Source organism: Drosophila santomea, chromosome 2R (genome assembly GCF_016746245.2).
Source record: "Drosophila santomea strain STO CAGO 1482 chromosome 2R, Prin_Dsan_1.1, whole genome shotgun sequence".
Classification (NCBI taxonomy): domain Eukaryota; kingdom Metazoa; phylum Arthropoda; class Insecta; order Diptera; family Drosophilidae; genus Drosophila; species Drosophila santomea.
The window spans coordinates 13,176,891-13,194,499 of record NC_053017.2 but is presented as its reverse complement, the minus strand read 5'-3'; the positions used below and the strand labels follow the sequence as shown (position 1 = coordinate 13,194,499).

At 40.9% G+C, this 17,609-nt stretch overlaps 1 protein-coding gene across 20 annotated transcripts in view; it reads right to left on the bottom strand.

Annotated features, from left to right (window-relative positions):
* LOC120445381 (heterogeneous nuclear ribonucleoprotein L) overlaps positions 1-14,869 on the bottom strand; it is a 102,222-nt gene extending 87,353 nt beyond the window's left edge. For 6 of the 20 annotated variants that reach the window (XM_039625774.2, XM_039625775.2, XM_039625773.2 and 3 more), the window contains exons 1-2: positions 13,528-13,664; positions 11,701-12,332 (exon numbers count right to left, since the gene is read on the bottom strand). In XM_039625774.2, coding sequence (XP_039481708.1) covers positions 11,701-11,850 — 150 coding nt within the window. In that variant the 5' untranslated portion in view covers positions 11,851-12,332; positions 13,528-13,664. Of the gene's footprint in view, positions 1-11,700; positions 12,333-13,527; positions 13,735-13,830; positions 13,952-14,378 lie in introns of those variants that run through there. The other 14 variants (XM_039625772.2, XM_039625769.2, XM_039625768.2 and 11 more) reach the window with 10 other exon arrangements.
* Between the last annotated feature and the right edge of the window lie 2,740 nt (positions 14,870-17,609).

The window sequence follows — 17,609 nt, the reverse complement described above, 5'->3', positions numbered from 1 at the left end:
TGCTATCGTATTGTAGCTGTTGTTGCTGTTCTGTCAGCGTTGTTTGCCTCGTAACTGTTCTGCGGCTGCGCTTTTCGATTCTCAGCGACTGCAACTGCTGCAGCTGCGCAAAACTGGATTTCAAAAGCGGCGGCAGCAAAAACAGCAGCAACATGGAGAACATTTGCAGTGAAGGTAAACCGGCGCATAAAAATAAAGAAAAGCAAAACAAAAAGTCCACCATACAGACTCCAAAACTGCATTGATTCAGATTGTTTGCTGCACTAAACACGTTTTCGAAAAAAATCAACAAAAAAATTTACGGCGCTGCATTGCAAAAATTTCCATAAAAGGTGAAACATTTCGACAGGGAGCACAGATTTTTGTATTGGGTAAAATCGATTTAACCTGTTTGGGAAATCTAGACATGACTGCAAAGACTCAACGATTAAGTAGTTGGCTAATAGAGTGCAAAATACATAATAATTCTTCAAATTCACAGGTTATAATCCGTTTATTCTATAATAAATTAATGAATGTTCAGTGATACTGTACTTCCACTTTACCAAAATTAAAATGCTTAACTGTAAGGAAAATTATATTTACCCATACTTATGATAGTTTTAATTAAGATATAACAGCGTTCGTCTGGAATTCTGTACGCATAACTTAAGGTGCTCTAATTGTTTTATCGCGCAGGGAGCGTTGAAAACGCCAGAGAAGAAAAGAGAATATATAAGGGAGAGAGTTCAAGCACCTGCCGAAAAAAGCGACCAAGACAACCCAAAGCAATAACAATTCTATTTAATTTGGTTTTTTATCTATGTACTTAACTGAAACATAGGTAGAGGAAGAAGTAGCAGCAGCGGTGGCGTATGAGCAATTGAGTAATTACAATCGACACAGTGGGCCACGTTAGAAGTGCTACCCAAAAATAAAAAAAAACAAAGCAAAATTAAATGGAAATATCAACAAATTCTAAGCGCTGGCAAAGAGTTTTGAGAGCAATTAAATGCTATCATAAACAATTTCTTTTATTTGGACACCAGAGAGCGCCGAGAAATGCGCTGAAGAAAGCCAACAGCAGAGCGGGAGAACGCCCGCAGCCAGAAGAAAGCGAGAAAGCAAATACAGTTCTTGGCTTTTTTTCTCCTTTCTCACATTTTTACTTTTCTCAATTTTGGCCGCATGACTTGACGGCAGCAGGTCGATGAGTCAAAAGCGGCCAAAATAAAATTGCGCGCCAAAAGGGCCAGAAGAACTGAATGACAATACAAAAAGGGTAAGAAAGTATGTACTATATATTTAAACAAAAACAAAACAAAGATAAGTACTTTTGAACATATGAACCTTTGTTTTCCATTTATATCGTTATATAATCTATTTCTATAGTTTCTGGCTTACAAAAACAACTGCACCCTCCTCATAACTGGAAACACCACACACACAAATTACCTTTTCCCCGAATTCGTCTGCGTTTGTGTATAATAACTTTTCTTGCTGCACTGGCACATAGTAATGGCTATCGTATCTGTATCTGTATCTGGGGGATACCTGTTAGCTGCTGGCCAGACAAACATGTGCAATTGCCAACTAGAACAACACGTTCACTTGCGACAAAGTGCGACAGATTGTGGAGATCGGGGGGAAAATATCTGTAGGAGGGAGGTGGTGGTACTTGGGCGGGAAAACGATAAAGTTGAAACGTGTTTTCAGCTGCAACCGCTGTTCGTCGCTATTTATCGCAATGTATCTGAGGGAAAACGTGCTTTGAGAACGGCATGCCAGCCCAACTGGAATTGTATCTAATTAGTCTACCGGTCCAACGTAAGATATATATGTATCTAAATATGTATGTATGTATATTCCATATAAACTGTCTCCATTGAGACGCCCCCAATTCGTCGGCAGCCGCGCGTTCGCCTCTATTATTTATTTCGGTTTTGTCTTTCACTTTTCCGCTGGCCAATAAAATAAATTCAAATGAGACAAGTTCTGCGGCCCCTGAAGTGCATAAATATTCTTTGTCCCCCTGGCAGCAAATTGTCAGCTTGTTATTGTTATCGTTCTACTAAATTATAAAACAAAATAATTTGTTGACACTGGCGTTTTTCGTGTTTATGCTACTGCTACTGAAAGCCATTTATTTCTGCTTAGTATTTATCATTGTTTGCAATTATCAATAGGTTTTAATTAATTTTACGTTTGGTATTTGCTAAATAAAGACCGCAAGTGTTATTTGCAATTTGAATTGGGAATGGCGAATTGATATGAAATGGCTTAATTACATTAACCAGGTTTAGGGGGCAGTTTGGTAAATAATAAACTCAATTATAAGCATTTAGTTTCCCAGAGTTTAATTGCAAATAATGTACGTTTTTCCTCTCAACTTTACATGCACCTAAACCTAAATCCACAATATTTTATTTTTATCTGTATCCGATGTCAATAAACATTTTCGGCCGTTGAAACTTCATTTCCTGCCCGAAATGCAGCTGAAGTTCAGCTGTTCGGACTGCAATCATTAGTGCTTCTCTCTCTTTTTCCAGTTCGCCTCGAATTGTATCCATCGGATACAATTGACTACCAACTCTAACGGCGGCAGCAAAGCAAAGCATTGAAATACTGAAAAACAAAACCCAGCCCAGCCCAGAAAAGTGAACCAAAAAAATTGAAAAAAAAAGTTACAGAGACAGAGGGCCAGAGAGCAGGCCACACGTCACTTGACGTTCAAGTTCAATAACCTGGCCAACACACAGTTATGCCCCACTCACACCACGGCAATTACCAAATAATGTGGCCACATCCACATCCACATGCACATGAACCAAAAACGCCGGCAGTGGCAGCAGCAGCAGCTCAAAAAAAGAACCGAAATGAAATAAAAACCGAAACTGAGCAGAGAAATGCCGAAAAGTACGTGGAAAAAAATAAAAAAATGAAATTGAAACAAAATATGCGTCGAGGCCTGCTTACATAACAGCAAATAATGTTTAAGCAGCGGTAAAGTAAAGCAAAGCAAAGCCAAGCAATCCGAAAAACCGACAAATCGGGAAGAAGTAAGCACAAATAATGACAAACAATAACAACAACAACCGACACCAAAAAAAAAACCAATCATTTCCAAAAAAGAGCAAAACGAATTACACTCAAAAAGGGGCAAAGCCAAAGTCCCAGAAATAAAAAAAAAAAACGAAAAATAAAACAAAACCCAAAAGTGTACTTCGATTGAGGCGAACGCAGATACAGATACAGATGCAGATACAATCGTACAGATACAGCTGGTTCGCCTGCATATAAAGATACATATCCAGCTACTCTTCCGCCTGTTGTTGTTATTATTTTCTTTGCTCCACACTTCACTTTTTGTGTGCTTTTTGTTTGCATTTAAAAGTTGTGAAATGCTCGGGCGTAGATGGATTGCGTTGTGATTGTAGGGTCAGAAAATAAAAGGGAGCGGGCCAAATAGATGCTAAACACCAGCAAATGGCTTAATAACAATCTGTATGACGTGCACATATTTAAATCAATTAGTTAGGTCGTTAAATGCAAGCCAAGTGCAAAAAGTATCTGTGCATGAAAAAACGCACTGGCGAAGATGCAGGCAGGAAGGATGAGTATCACAAAATGTTGATGATTCATTTAGAGCTGCAATTCTATGAATGATCAAATTAACATGTATTTCCAAGTATAAATAAAGTATCTTTGCCTTAATTCGCACAACTTTTCAGTCTCTGCATATATGCAAAAGTTGATAAAAATGAAAGCAAGTGTTTAACTTTCCTCAGCTGGAAAAATTCAAAATACGGAAATAAACTTTCTCTTAATGCTATTTGTTTACATTAAGAATGATTTCGGATTACTTTGCCCGTGGTAATATGAAAGTTGAGATAATATTCTATGAAGCTAAACTGACTAACTATACTTTTCTGAAAGTGACTTTCATTAAGACAAACTTTGTGGGCTTTAACATTTTGAGTGCATAATCAAATTGAGGTAAAACCATGTAAAGTCATAAACAATCATCCATTGCACACGCTGCACATGGACTGAAATTTCATTAGTCAGCGGTTAGAACAAAAAAGCGAATACCTAAAACAAAAAAAAACTTTTAAACCTAAGGAAGCGGCAAAAATCATAATTAAAAATTTCAGCAGCAAATCAAATTGCCAGGCACACACATTTTTGCAGTCCGCATGGCTAAAAGTACGGTTCTTGGTTAATCGTAAGATACTTTGGCGCAACTCTCCTCTAACCAAAAGCTCATAATGCGCCCTGAGGAAAAGTTTTCTTCGTTGATTATGGCGCCTTTTGTTTACTTGCATCACGGTATTTCACTCACGAATTTCATTTCGACATAGGCGAACAAAAAAAAAGAAAAAAGTACAAAAACCAAAAAAGAAAAACAGAAAAATTACGGCCAAAAGATATTAGAATTCTTCTGGAAAATAAAACAAAACAAAACAAAAAGGGAGCGAAACGGAGTGGAGTGGAGCAGCAGCAGTGAACGTGGCACGCAATAATCATAATGGCAATAATACAGCAGAAAGAACATGGCAAAATGTTGTAATGACTCAAAGTGAAAATAAACTGGCTCAGAGATGTGATGGCAAATGCGAAAGAACTCTGCTGCCGGCGGGTGGGTTGAGAGTTGTGGGTGGAGGCTGGAGAGCGGAGGGCGTGGCAGGCGGTACGACGAGCAAAGGCGGCACGGGCAAATGAAAACTAATTGTAGCGTAGCGAATTAGGCAAGACCCAAAGTTGGGGAAAAGGAATTTGGAGAACTACAGCGGCGTCGAAGGCGACGAAGGCGACGAAATGAACGGAAAAAAAGTAAATTTCTATGCAAGTCACGGCGTTACCTTCTCATCCCCACACAAACCCACCGCCCCCACTTCGCTTCCACACACGCACACATAAGTACACTGGAAAAAATGGCAGATCCTGAAATTTTCTTTTCGATTTTCCATTCGAAGGTAGACCTTTGTTTCAGTTAAGTAGTCTACTATTAATGGTGTTTGGCTAGTAAGTGTTATTTCAGTGGTTTTACTTAGGCACTTTTCCCTGTGAGTTTATAATTCCCAACTGGTTCCGGACGCGAAATTCAACACAGCTTTAATTGCCTGGTTGATTTCAAAACGATTACTTACACAGGTTTATGGTTATTTGAACAATTGAAACCAGCTCAGTCAATCGGAAATCAGTTTTTACTACAAAAACTAGTGCTTGTCGGTACTATTTTGCTCTGTGTACCTGACGCAAGTTTCCAAAGTGCTGCATTACATGGGTATCCGTTTGGGTTCGGGTTCAGATAGATAGTGACAGCTTGTGCGTGGAATATTGAAAAGCAGTAGCGTCGAATAAAAAACAATACACCATGGAAGGTAATAGCTAATGAAGAAGAGCGACGGATTCAAGAACCGTTAGCAGTCGCTCGTAATTGGCATTTAAAAGTATGTCGCATGTCAGCGACAAAAGCAGTCGATGATCCATTGATTGTTCAGCCGATGGAGAGTGTAAATAAAGGGTCCCAAAATAAGTTAAAATTGAAAAGAACCTTCGATGGATACGCAAGTGCGTTTATGAATAAATAAGTGTGCCCGCTTCCAGCTGACACGACTCTCAGGAAGGGTGGCTATATGCTAAGTTCTATGGGGTTGTTGTGAAGGTGAAAGGTGATTCATTGTTGAAAATCCCCAAATTGAAAATATGCAGATTCTGGAGATTATCCGGATTATCTAGTATTTTTGTTCATAATTGTTGATAAAGAACTTGTAAATTCTAGCAATTTTAAACAAAACAGGAATTAACAGTTGATAATATTTAATGGTACGATTATCACGTTTAAAAATAGTTCCTCATACAAGAATTATCAGTTTAACATTTTATGAAGTCTACAAAATAACATATTTTCAGCACAAAAGTTCTTAACACTTTTAAGGCATTTCTTGCCCCATCTCATCTTCTTTCAGTCATTGAAACATTTCTAGATGACCTCGTTCAACTGTGTTCCATTTTCTTGGTTCAAAAAGCAAGAAGCAAAATCACCCGCGCTGCACTTACTACTTCTGCCCAATTTCATATCTTCCAGATACAGTTGCAGAATCCGATTCCCCCAAAGACAATATGCACACACAGATGTACGTATACATATACATATGTAGTTGTCCATATAGGATGGCAAATGACAATGCGCCATATATCAAATTATATATAAACGTGTACTTAAAAAACTACACTTCCGACCTTCGAGAGAGACCCAGCATGACATCCGGCAAATACACGACTGCCCCCCCGTGCTCTCCATTTCCCTTTGCCCATATATTATATATCCACCAGGCAATGTAAGTAAATGACAAAAATAAAAAATAAAAAAATAAGAGAGAAAAGAACGAAACATAAAGAAAGCAGCGGTAATAGCAGCAGGGGAACCAAATGTATCTTGGCCACGGGGAGAAAAACGAAGCAGCAACATAACAGCGCGTCGAAATTGAACTTTTTGCTTGAACTTGTCGCAAAGAAATACTTGCTGCTTTGTTTCTACACGATTCATAATTTGCTGTAATTGGAGTTTAAGTCGACAAACTCATCCACAACAGCCACAGCAACAACAACATAACGAACTGACAAACTTTACAATTTATTTTTAGAATCGCACTTGTGCTGTTGTCTTAGATTATGTATTTTTAATGCCATGAAATCGCCTTATTACGCACCAAAGAAAACCTAACAAAATATAATGACAAGGTGTTAATTCGAAACGCTACTAACACAGGCCATCACTCCCAGCCCGCATCGTCATCATGTCATCATGGTGATGTCTTCTTTTCGGAACGATTGTTGATTGCTCAATTCATCAAATGGAAGTCGGTAATTTTTTCTGAGAAGCTTAGTCCAATTTGGCAAATCGTTATACATTAAAAGAATTTTAAATAAAATATGAAATTCATGTATAATTTTTATAAAATATTCAATGCAGCCCTTCGTCTTACAACCCAATCTTTCAATTTTCATTTTAAAATACTTTTAAGGAACACAATGTCTTTGTGTAAAACCCAGGGAATGCAACAAATAATTAAATAATTCATGCCGTTGTCTGAAAGAAAATCTCAACTTTTCACTTCGGAAAAAGTCTTCTTACTGGTTGATCTCTTTAAGAATTCATAAACTCAGTTGGTTTGTTTTCTAGTACGGGACTAGGCTTTCGTTTCAGATATGAATTTATGATGGCTTTGACCGAAATATGAACATGGAAAATTATTATTCACAATGGACACAGTTGTCTGCCTAATTTAATATGCGAATCAGAGAAGGAATTTCATTTCCTATGACCGAAAATTGGGCAAAAGAGAGAAAATCAATTGACCATCGATACGAAAGAACCCACAATTGACGACGTTGCAACAATTGACCATTTCTAGCCGAGTACCTTTGCCACACGAAGCCCTGTGATGAAGCTCGGAATGCGGTCCTAGGTTCCCATGTACATCAAAGACAAATTGCCCGATTTTCGAGGCTTTCACCAGCAGACTTTGAGGAAAATCACCAAAACTGTGACTAAGACAAGATAGCTTAGTTAGGCGTTCGCAACTGTCAGCAAGCCAATTAGTTAGCCGAAGGCATGCATTTTTCGTTAAGAGGGTTAAAGAGAGGATGCCAAGGACACTCGCCACTGCGCCTTAAAGTCCCAGGCAAACAGCAATTTCAATTAGTTCAATTACACAACTGCAACAGGAGCCCGAGTCAAGGGTGTAATGCACCGCAGCCAACGAAGGCCAACAACCGATGGCAGCAGCAACCCCTTTTCGCCTTTGATGCCACCCCTGATGGCACATCAATGGCAACTTTTTGCAATTAAAACTTGAAACGTGAAAGACAATAAAAATCAATTATCTTTAATAAACGGAGAGCGACCCAGCAGCCCCAGCAGCTGCTGGTCAGTCAGGCTTACTCTTTTACCAAACACGGTAAAACGATCGCGGAAAAGCCAAAAAAATTGAAGATGTACATATATAGCAACCCCCAAAATTGCCATTGCATTTAATTAGGAACTGGATTCGGGAGAAGGGTATATGTGGCAGTGCACTTTGACCACTGCATCCGTTCCATTAGATTGGCCCTCTATTTTGTGCAGGTTAAAAATCTAGTCCACGGTATGGGTTACCATTTTTGGGGTTGCATGCGGGTCTTGTGCGGCCTCGAGACACGCACCACCAAAAATGGCTTGTGATTCTTTGCCGAACACATCAGTGGCGGCAACTGGAGTGGAGTTCAGTGGAGTGGCTGCCAAGGATGCATCGTCCGCTGGTCAGACTGCAGTCTGCCAGGCTGCCAGGCTGCCAGCCTGCCTGCTCTATTTATAACTGTCTGGATGGATAGATGGATGGTTGGATGGTTGGATGGCTGGGTGGATGTGTTGGTGGAGTATGGGTTGGTGGAGGATGGTTTGGTTGTAGGATGATGGGATGTTGGAACGTTGGGACGTTGGTCTGGCTGGGCGGGGTCTGGATGCAGAATTTATTTGCCATGACCATGTCGGAGTACGGAGCGTATGGATGTGGATTTTCGATGCTGTAGCATGCGTCATGCTGCCAGACGCATCGGCGGCTGTGAAAATCGCGTTTTTGGTGACGATGTTGCTGCCACCAAACGCATTGCCCGCTGACCCTTTCGGTTTAAATGAAAAGAGGAAAAAAAAAATTGGGAAACGTGCGTCTGGGGGAAAAGTGCAAATGACAGACGTGTATGCTGATGTTGACGATTTTATCAGATGCCAGACGAAATTTGGTGGCTGGCGTATTGCATTTTCAGACATGAGAGATACAGCACCGAAAGCACAAACAAACAATCACCAAATTGAATATTGCAACGCATGGAAAATTGCTTGAATTTTATTTGGCATTCAAATTCTTTACTCGTATTTTTTTGTTTTTTATATTAAAAGTAGGAAAGTGTTAAGCAAACATTTGCATCGCCCATATATAAAACAGGCCTTTAAATTGAACTATATTAAAACATGTTTGTATAGCCAAATTTTAATCAAGGCTTCTGAGCTAAGCCGAATTCAACTATTGTTTTTTCATTTTCGGCAAGTCCTAGAACAAATAATATGTGGTTACACGAAAATTAGAAAAAATACAACTTAATTGCAATACTAGCTTACAATTTGGTACTCAATATAAAGTGGACTTAAAGCTTGCTTAGCATCGCAGAAAAGTGTGCAATTCCTTCGCAGATACTTGTTCAAATTGTATTAGGTTTCCCTTTCGCTGCTTAGGGGCTTACCCCGTCATTAGTGGGTCAGAGCTCCATGAGCCGAGAGCCCCTGGCCAAGAAGCAAAGCCACCCTCTTCACGGCTGACACATTGCCTGATCTTCCACCCTACTTTGGCGAAAGGGCAAGAACTAAATCGTTTAACCTGCCACACGATGAGTGGGCCAAAGTTCTCTGGCTTTGCCTCGTTCATGGGATTTAGCGCATCGCATCCGCCTACGAGTGCACTTAATCACATGGAAGAGCAACCAACTGGCGGCCTGCTGCTCCTCCGCCTTTTGGGCACGTACGCAGTTTTGGGATGGGGCACGGGATGCGATAGGATGGGGCATGGGGCATGGGACATGGGTCCACAGGTATCCACAGCTAGCTGAGTAGAGCTGAAGCGTAAACGATGCCAAGTGGCAAGCGACAAACGGCTCCAACCAGTCCAGCTACAGCTACAGCTCCAGCGGATTTTTGCGAAAAAAGGACAGGCGACGAGCGCCACTCTTCAAACGACGAGAAGATGCTGCTTCATGTGCTAATTGCGCTGTCAAGTCAAGTGTGTGCGACGTGCAGCAGCAACATCGGTACTGGCTGCGTCACGCGGAAGCAACAGCTCAAAGGCCACCCACGAACAGATATGAATATATACGCACATATACATAAATATATATGTATATATTTATACAAAATATATATCATATATATCCAGATGAGCAGGCCATTAGGCGTTGTTTGAGCGCAGGCAAAGAGAAAAATTGTTGCATACTTTGCGCGGCCGCAAGAAGAGCATACAACTCGCTTTCGCTCTCTTTCCAGTCACTCTTTTGGCATTTTCTCATTATCCGCCGGCAACACAACAAGAATTTTTCGCAAGGAAAAACGCCCGCCGAAATTAAGTAATATTCCTGAGCTAGTGATGCGACTAAGTCGCCACGAATCGATAAACCATCGAACACGTTGACTGTTTATCATGTGCTCCGAACTTTATTAACGCCTGCCTTTGCCAGGCTGCAACATTTTTATCGAATCGAGCGCAGATAAGCGCCGGCTAACGAGAGTTTTCCCAGCCAGGCAGCCAGCAACCGCCGCTGGGGAAAATCGATTTTTCCAGCCCTCAACGCAACAAGAGCAGCAACAATTGCTGTTGCTGCTGCTGCTGCTGATGCTTCTGCTGTTGATGTTGCTGCAGCACTCGGAATTGCTGTTGCTGCAGGCGGCGTGGGTGAGAACACAAGTTCGGGCTGTGGAAAATTACAATGGTTGCCGGTGGCCAGGGAAAGCTGCAAGCTAATTGCAATGCCAGCTTCAACGCTGCTGTAAACACAAATTTACTCGACATATTGCAGCAATCGAGTATGCATGTGTAGCCCATCAATAAAAGATCTAAATGTTACAAGTCTACCTACTTTATACAACTAACGTAAGACTATGTTGACTTTATGAATATATTTTAGAATTTTAGAAACAAGCAAATCCTTTTGAATTCCTAAGTAGGTACTTGAATTCGGCACTAAATAGAAGTTAGATCCCCTTTACGAAGTATTAATGACATCGTAACGAAAACTTTTACACAAAACGTGAGCAGAATATAATCATTAGATATTTCCCATTTTGCGATAGAATTTTTTGATTTAATGAAGTACAAGCAACAACTTTTTGTTCTCGTGAAATAAAACAATCTCGAACCTTTATATTAGAAGCTATCTGCCTTGATTTTCGTTCAAATTTGCAGCAATATTGAATATAAAAAACGCTCTATCTTCGATAAAACTGTACGATATCGTGAACAGACTAGCAATCGCGACTGCCCGATAAGCTCCATGCAAGTCGGCCGCTTCAACCCCCAATTCGGAAAAACTTTATCACAATCAGCGCAGCAACTACCACCATCACTACAGCGGATTTATCAGCAGTGCCAGCCGCCCCTGACGCCCATGGCCACCCATCAAAAGAATACACACAAGGGATCAGGAAGCGGGCAAAGGTGGTGAGGGCTGATTGAGCGGGTGCCCGAAAATACCCATTAATACTGGACTGGATTCGCATCTGATAAGGGTGGCTCCGCTGGATCACCCACCCCCCAAACGAGCTTTGTGGGCCGATGGAAAGGTGGGATCTGCACTGCAAATTGCTTTTACGAACTTCAGATCTTCATGCAGTTATAAAGACCGAGGATAAAGAAAATTCTTTGAAAGCAGTTCTAGAATTTGTAAGTTTATAACTTTAACTTCAAGTGCTTTTGAAGTGTGATATTCCAATCCAGAAGATGGAAATAATGATCAACTTCATACTAAAAGTACACGTAAACTGATAATAAAGATAAATATACATATAAAACTGTCAATCGCCATTGAAACACCCAATGTCTTGTGCTCAGAGTTCAGAGCTTATTTTTCAAGTGTAAAATCGAAGGACCCTCAACGTGCAATTTGAAGTACATAACAGGTAATGGTACTCACCCTAGCATGCATGTGCACATCATTTTCCCCGGGCTGCTGGACTCCGGTGCGGATCTTTTTGTTCTGCGGCCCCTCGGTGACGACTATGGTGGCCCCCCCTCCGCCGGCGCCACTGGCGCCACTGCCATTACTAGCGCCGTTGTAGGGCATTGTGGTCGCCGTTGCGAACTGGAGCGAAATCTCGGGGCTGATTAAAGTTTGTTGGTGTAGAATTTTGGCGGATTTTTGAGGCCTTAGCCCAGTGGTTGCGCGAAAGATATATTCAATTGACGTGCGACGAAGCCGCGCGAAGTTCGAGATCTGGTTACTAACGCTTTTAAAAACGCGCGCGAGATTTTTCTTGTTTTTCTCTCTTTTCCTACTTTTGTGTGGATCACACTCGAATCTCCTGGGCGAGAAATGAGTTGTAAATGTTTACTTTGTAATTGGTGTTGAATGTGGGATGTTTGGGTTGTTGTTTATATGATGGTGTAGCTGTTGTGGGCTCTTCTTCTCATTTATTTACTATTCGCCTCGCTTCAACTTCCTTCTTTGGCGCTGTGTAAAACACTTTCAACTTTTTATTGCACTTGTGATTTGAGTGATAAATTTTCCGGTTTCCTCTGGATGTTCTTGTGAGTTGGATTCACCAGCTGCAAGGCGTGTAAAAGAGAGAGAACAAGCGGTGAAGACTTTATTAGTACAAAGAACCAAACCAAAAAAAAAATTACGATTCAAATTGGAGTAATAATTTTGTTGGTCATTAAATCCGCAGGCGAAACTTTGGCATTAAATTGCATTTTCAATTTCCTGCAATTCCCTGGTTGCCACTTAAGCACGAATCGCGGCTTGAATGTGTCATAAAAATAATTTAAATGGTTTTGGTAAATCAAGGGGAATTTAATTTACTCAAAGTCCCACTTGTTGAAAACACATAACCATTTTTATCCTAATGGGGCTACATGCAATCAAAAGCTCTTCTAAACGAATAATTAATTTATTATAAAAATCGCACTTTTTTGAAACGTATAGACTCTCCAAGTGTACTATAAAAGTAGAACTAAGAATTCAAAATAAACCTCAATTGGAAAAACCATTTGTTATAAAAATATATATAAAAATATTGCCTAATAGTGTCCTATCGGAATCCAATTGGGTTAATTATTCGGCTTCAATCAATTTTTGGTAAATAACAATGGCTAAAGTGGAAATACATAACGGAAAAGCTATATGAATGAGAATGCATAATGCGTTCTAATTGGAAAGGTAAGCCAAGGGCATTAATCAAAGGACAAAACGAAGGAAAATTGTGAAACAACCCTCGGAAAGTTGTCAAAAACAGATGGAAAAGCAACGAAAAGCGCCGGCAAATAACAAAGCAAAAAGGGAACGGTAAGAAAGCGGAGGAAAGGAATAGGGCCGAAATGCCAGGATGAAGAATGGGAAGAAGACGAAGCAGAAGAAAGCAGTAAAAGCAGGACGAACGAAGGGTGCAAAAGGTACTGTCAAAAATGTGAAAAAAAAATGAGTGCTGTGAAAATCGCGTAAAAGTAAACTTGAAAAACTTTTTCGGCCCGTTTCGAGCACAACCCTTATGGAAAATGGAAAATGCCCCGCACACTCACAATCACATACACACGCACAAACACACAGACACACACAAAGGCAGAGGGAAAAGAGCGACACACGGACAGACGGCTGACTTTGTTTTGGTTGTGGGGGTGGATTTTTCATTAATGGAACTGAACGGCAAAGCTGAACGCTGAACTTTGTGACGTGCGCTTTTCTATTTTGTTTTCATATGCGGCGGCAATTGTTATTTCTCCATTCGTTTGCATTTTCGCTTACAAAATGGTGGAACGCGGCAACCACAAAATCGAAATAGTCGCAATTTCGAGTGCACACACACAGTTTCAATTTTAATTTGGCAAATTTTTAATTTTGGGTTTTTAAACGATTTCCGTTTTCCTTGTTTTTTTTTTTTTTTAATTTTGCAATCACATAGTTTGATTTTTAAAAGAAGCGTGCTGCGAAAGAACCGATTGGTAGAAACTCTGAATGTGAAAATGTGCGACTGGGCACCTGTCAAACGGGAAAGTCTGGATGACAGTTCATCGACTGGCGGCTGATTGTCAACTCTGCTTCACTTACTCCCAAAAAACTCCGAAACACTTGGCAACACACACGCACGAAATGTGAATGAAGAAACACGAGATGGTGGGCAAGTGAAAATTTCTAACGTTCGCAAGGAGCTTTTCCGACTCGGATTTTCCCAGTTTTTCCACTTCGACGCCGAGCTGGCGAATGTCAGTCAAATGCAAGAAGTGGAAACCTGCGAGCAAAGAGAAAGAGACGGAGCGAACGAGAGAGAAAGCAGTCAACTAACGGTCGGCGCAGTGAGAGCATTTCTCTAAGGGTTGCAAGGTGTCCGAAAAGGAGAGCGTTGAGAGCGTTGCAACTCTAATTCTCTCTCCCTCTCTCTCTTCCGCTCTCTATCGTTCTCTCGCGAGAACTACCTTTTTGCCTGGCCCTTTTGTGCTGAATTTTCGTGGGTGGCAAAGGAAAAATCTTCCGGTTGTTCTTATTCAACAAATGTGGTTTCTGTTTCTGCTTTGCACACACACACTAACGCACACACTGGATTTTCATTTGCACACACAATCGCGACTTTCACCGTTAGCGCCAGCTTTTCTTTTTACCTGGCCTTTTCGCTGCGCTTTTTGCACTTGTCTCGTTGTTTATTATTTATGCTTATTCGCAGTCTTTTGGCTTTTATTTTGTTGCTGCCTCTTTTCAGTACACAAACAAAACGCGACGGCGGCGAGTGTGACAGGGAGACGGGGAGAGTGAGAGCGACAGACACAAACAACAAACAAACAACTCGCTGCGTACGGGGAAGCGAGACGGCGACAATCGATAACCGTAGACAACGCGTGAAGAAGAGGCAAAATATCAACAACAACAACGACAACGACGCCGCGGAAGTATTTAATTAAGCCAAAGTATTTAATTTAAGCGTACGAATGCTTGTAAATGTGTACGCAGAATGCACGGCACCCACACGAACGCACGTATTCATCAGCTTTTGTTGTTGTCGTCGCTTTTCTTTCAGCTACTTCTGCCTTCCTCTTCTTTGTTTCTCTTTTATTATTTTTTATTTTTGCTTCGCCACTGGATTTCCAACCGTGCACAAAGTTTTAGCTCGAACCTCGAAGATTGTTTGACGCGAAAACCAACCGAAAACCAAGCAAAACTCAGATACGTTTTTCTCCCTCTGCGGCAGCGACGTCGGCAGAGGCAGCGTACTCTCTTTCAACGTCAGCGTCGCTGCCGCTCAACTGTGGTCAAAACTTTGCTTTGTAAGGGCAAAATAATTTTTCTGAAAAATGTTTTAAGCTTGTCAAAACCTTAGGCTTTTATTTTAATATAGGTATCCAAAATAATTTTGATCGCACCTTGTAGCCTGTCGAAAATGCAGCCAAAGCTAAAGGGCCTAAAAATAATATAAATACATATAGCTTCACCTTTTAAAATGAGTGACGAATTGCTTATTTTGGTCACTGTGCGCTGCCGCACGTCGTAATGAGAAAATGAGAGCCGTGTTATTTTTGTAGTACTTTAGTGAGAGGGATACAGTCGCACATGCTGCGCAGTGTGTGCGAGCAGTGCGGCGCTAGTTTTGCGCTTGTAATGCTGCTCTCTCTTTTGCTTTCTTTACAGCCGCGCGCACCTCTCACAAATGCAACTTTAACAGACGCACACGTACGCAGTTATCTCTCGCTCTCTTTGCAGTCGCTGTAATGGGAAATTGCGAAATTTAGCAGCGTACAGTGGGTCAAAATTTAAATAATGGAAATTTGTTTAAGAAATACATATTTATATGTTTAGCTGTTTCTGCTTATAAATTAATATTAATGAAGTTAAAAAATCGTATTTTTATATTTGTATTATATTTTTGAAATTTAATTTAAGACATTTGGAACATTTTGGGTTTCCTATTGACTCTTAAGAGAGTTTCATCAAAGAGAGCATAAGTGCACAACCGACAAATTTGTCAGTAGCGTTTTCTTAAACTTCAAAGCGAATAAAGGATTTTTTTTGACGATATACTTTTTGTTATCTTTTAGCGGGCTCTTAAGAAAACGTATAGCTTTAAATGTTTCTCAATTTGTCTAGAATAATGTAAAATAGTACGGCCAACGTTCTGCGAGTAATTTCACCTCTGGTCCGTAACCAACCGATTGCGGCAACCGCCCACTTTCGACAAACCCACACATGACTTTGAGTGTCCAGGACGTGCTCCATGTTCGCCTAATGCCAAAGTGCACCGGCCATAGCAGCAACAACAGTCAGCTGAAAGGTAAACAACATAAACTATTTAGTCTATGGGTGGGGGGGTGCTGGGCGGCTATATGTTTGGAATCTGTTGGGGTGGGATAACGGGGTCTGCATAATGGGTACGCACCGTAGTAGTCGAAGGACCCAAGACCAAAACCACACTGTTCAGTAATGTTTGCGTCATAAAGTATGGATTAAACTGCATATGGGCATGTCTATCGTTGTGTGCCCCAACTTATCGCAGAGCACCGTGCAGCACTTGTTGCAGTATTCAAGTGATATGGGGATTATCCTCATATCGTGACCCTCGCACCATCTGTAGAAAATGCACCTAACAATGAGCCATAATAACATTTTTAATAATATTTAAAGAAAGGATGTCCAATGGGGCGCCACCTGTTGCTTATCAAGAAATCGGAGCATACTTTATGGTACTGCTTTTTATAAGGTAATATTTTAAGCCCGAAAGTATGCAATAGTTTCGTTTTTGTTTTGCGTTAATTTAAAATTCATAATTTAACAATTGGTTCTGCTTAAGCTGTAACAAATCCGCAGAAATTAGGCTTGATGCTGATTTTGAAAACCTCTACTTATTTATTGACGGCCAAATGAACTGTGTATTGTTTTCGCATCTTGTAGGAGCCTCCGTAGTCCTTGTACTTGGAGCACCATCAACATGCCCACCAGATCATATAAGGATACTTGAGGACTGTGTAATGTTGAGCAACCAGCTTCGGGTTAACGGAATCGCTTTCGGAGCATCGCAATAGAAATTTGGTGTTTATTAAAGGCTTTGCGCAGCTTATATTCGCCAAATACATGTTGACCATTTTTCAACTCCAAAGTGAGGTAAATCTGTTTAAGGGGCGCTAAGTAAGTGGCCTTTTCTGGCTGCCAACTTTCACTTGATTGCGTGTCGCAGCATACGCTCCTCCTCTTAAAAGCTCCTTCAATGCCCACGCACGCAATGTGTCCCCCAGCAGGATGCATCCTGGGAGCACCAGCTCCCGCTTCTCGGAAGGCCGATAAGCCGACGCTATCAACGCCTTACATCCGCGCGTGTCTGGGCATTGGGTTTACTCCTGCCCACCGCCTCGCACATCCTTAGCTCCTCCCGCTTCACCCAGCATCCTGCATCCGCTTCCGCTGCATCTGCCGGAGCTTGCTATCCTGTTTTAGCCAGATTTACAACCAAGCGAACTTCACGAATTCCGTTGCTGCACGGAGATAAAATCTTTATACTCATTGCAAAATTTTATAAGCTATTTCAAAGATTAGGAGGGACAAGCACATAAATAAATATACTAAGCAAATATAAATTAACAACTTTCTCTATATCTCTTAAGAAGTGAGAAATATATTTTTTCAACTTATATATATTAAAAGCTGTATAAGATAATCTTCGAATTTATACCATTTTCATGTTTTTAAGGATCTTTGTTTTGCATCTATTGTCCTTAATGTTGACCAAGTCCCCCCTTTTCTGTTACCGTGTAGTTGAGAGTGTGTGCTAAGCTGCGGCCCCGCCGGAAAGTGAAATGCTTGTGAAAGCGTCCGGCTGCCCCAGCCACCCAGCTATTTGACCTTCTTTG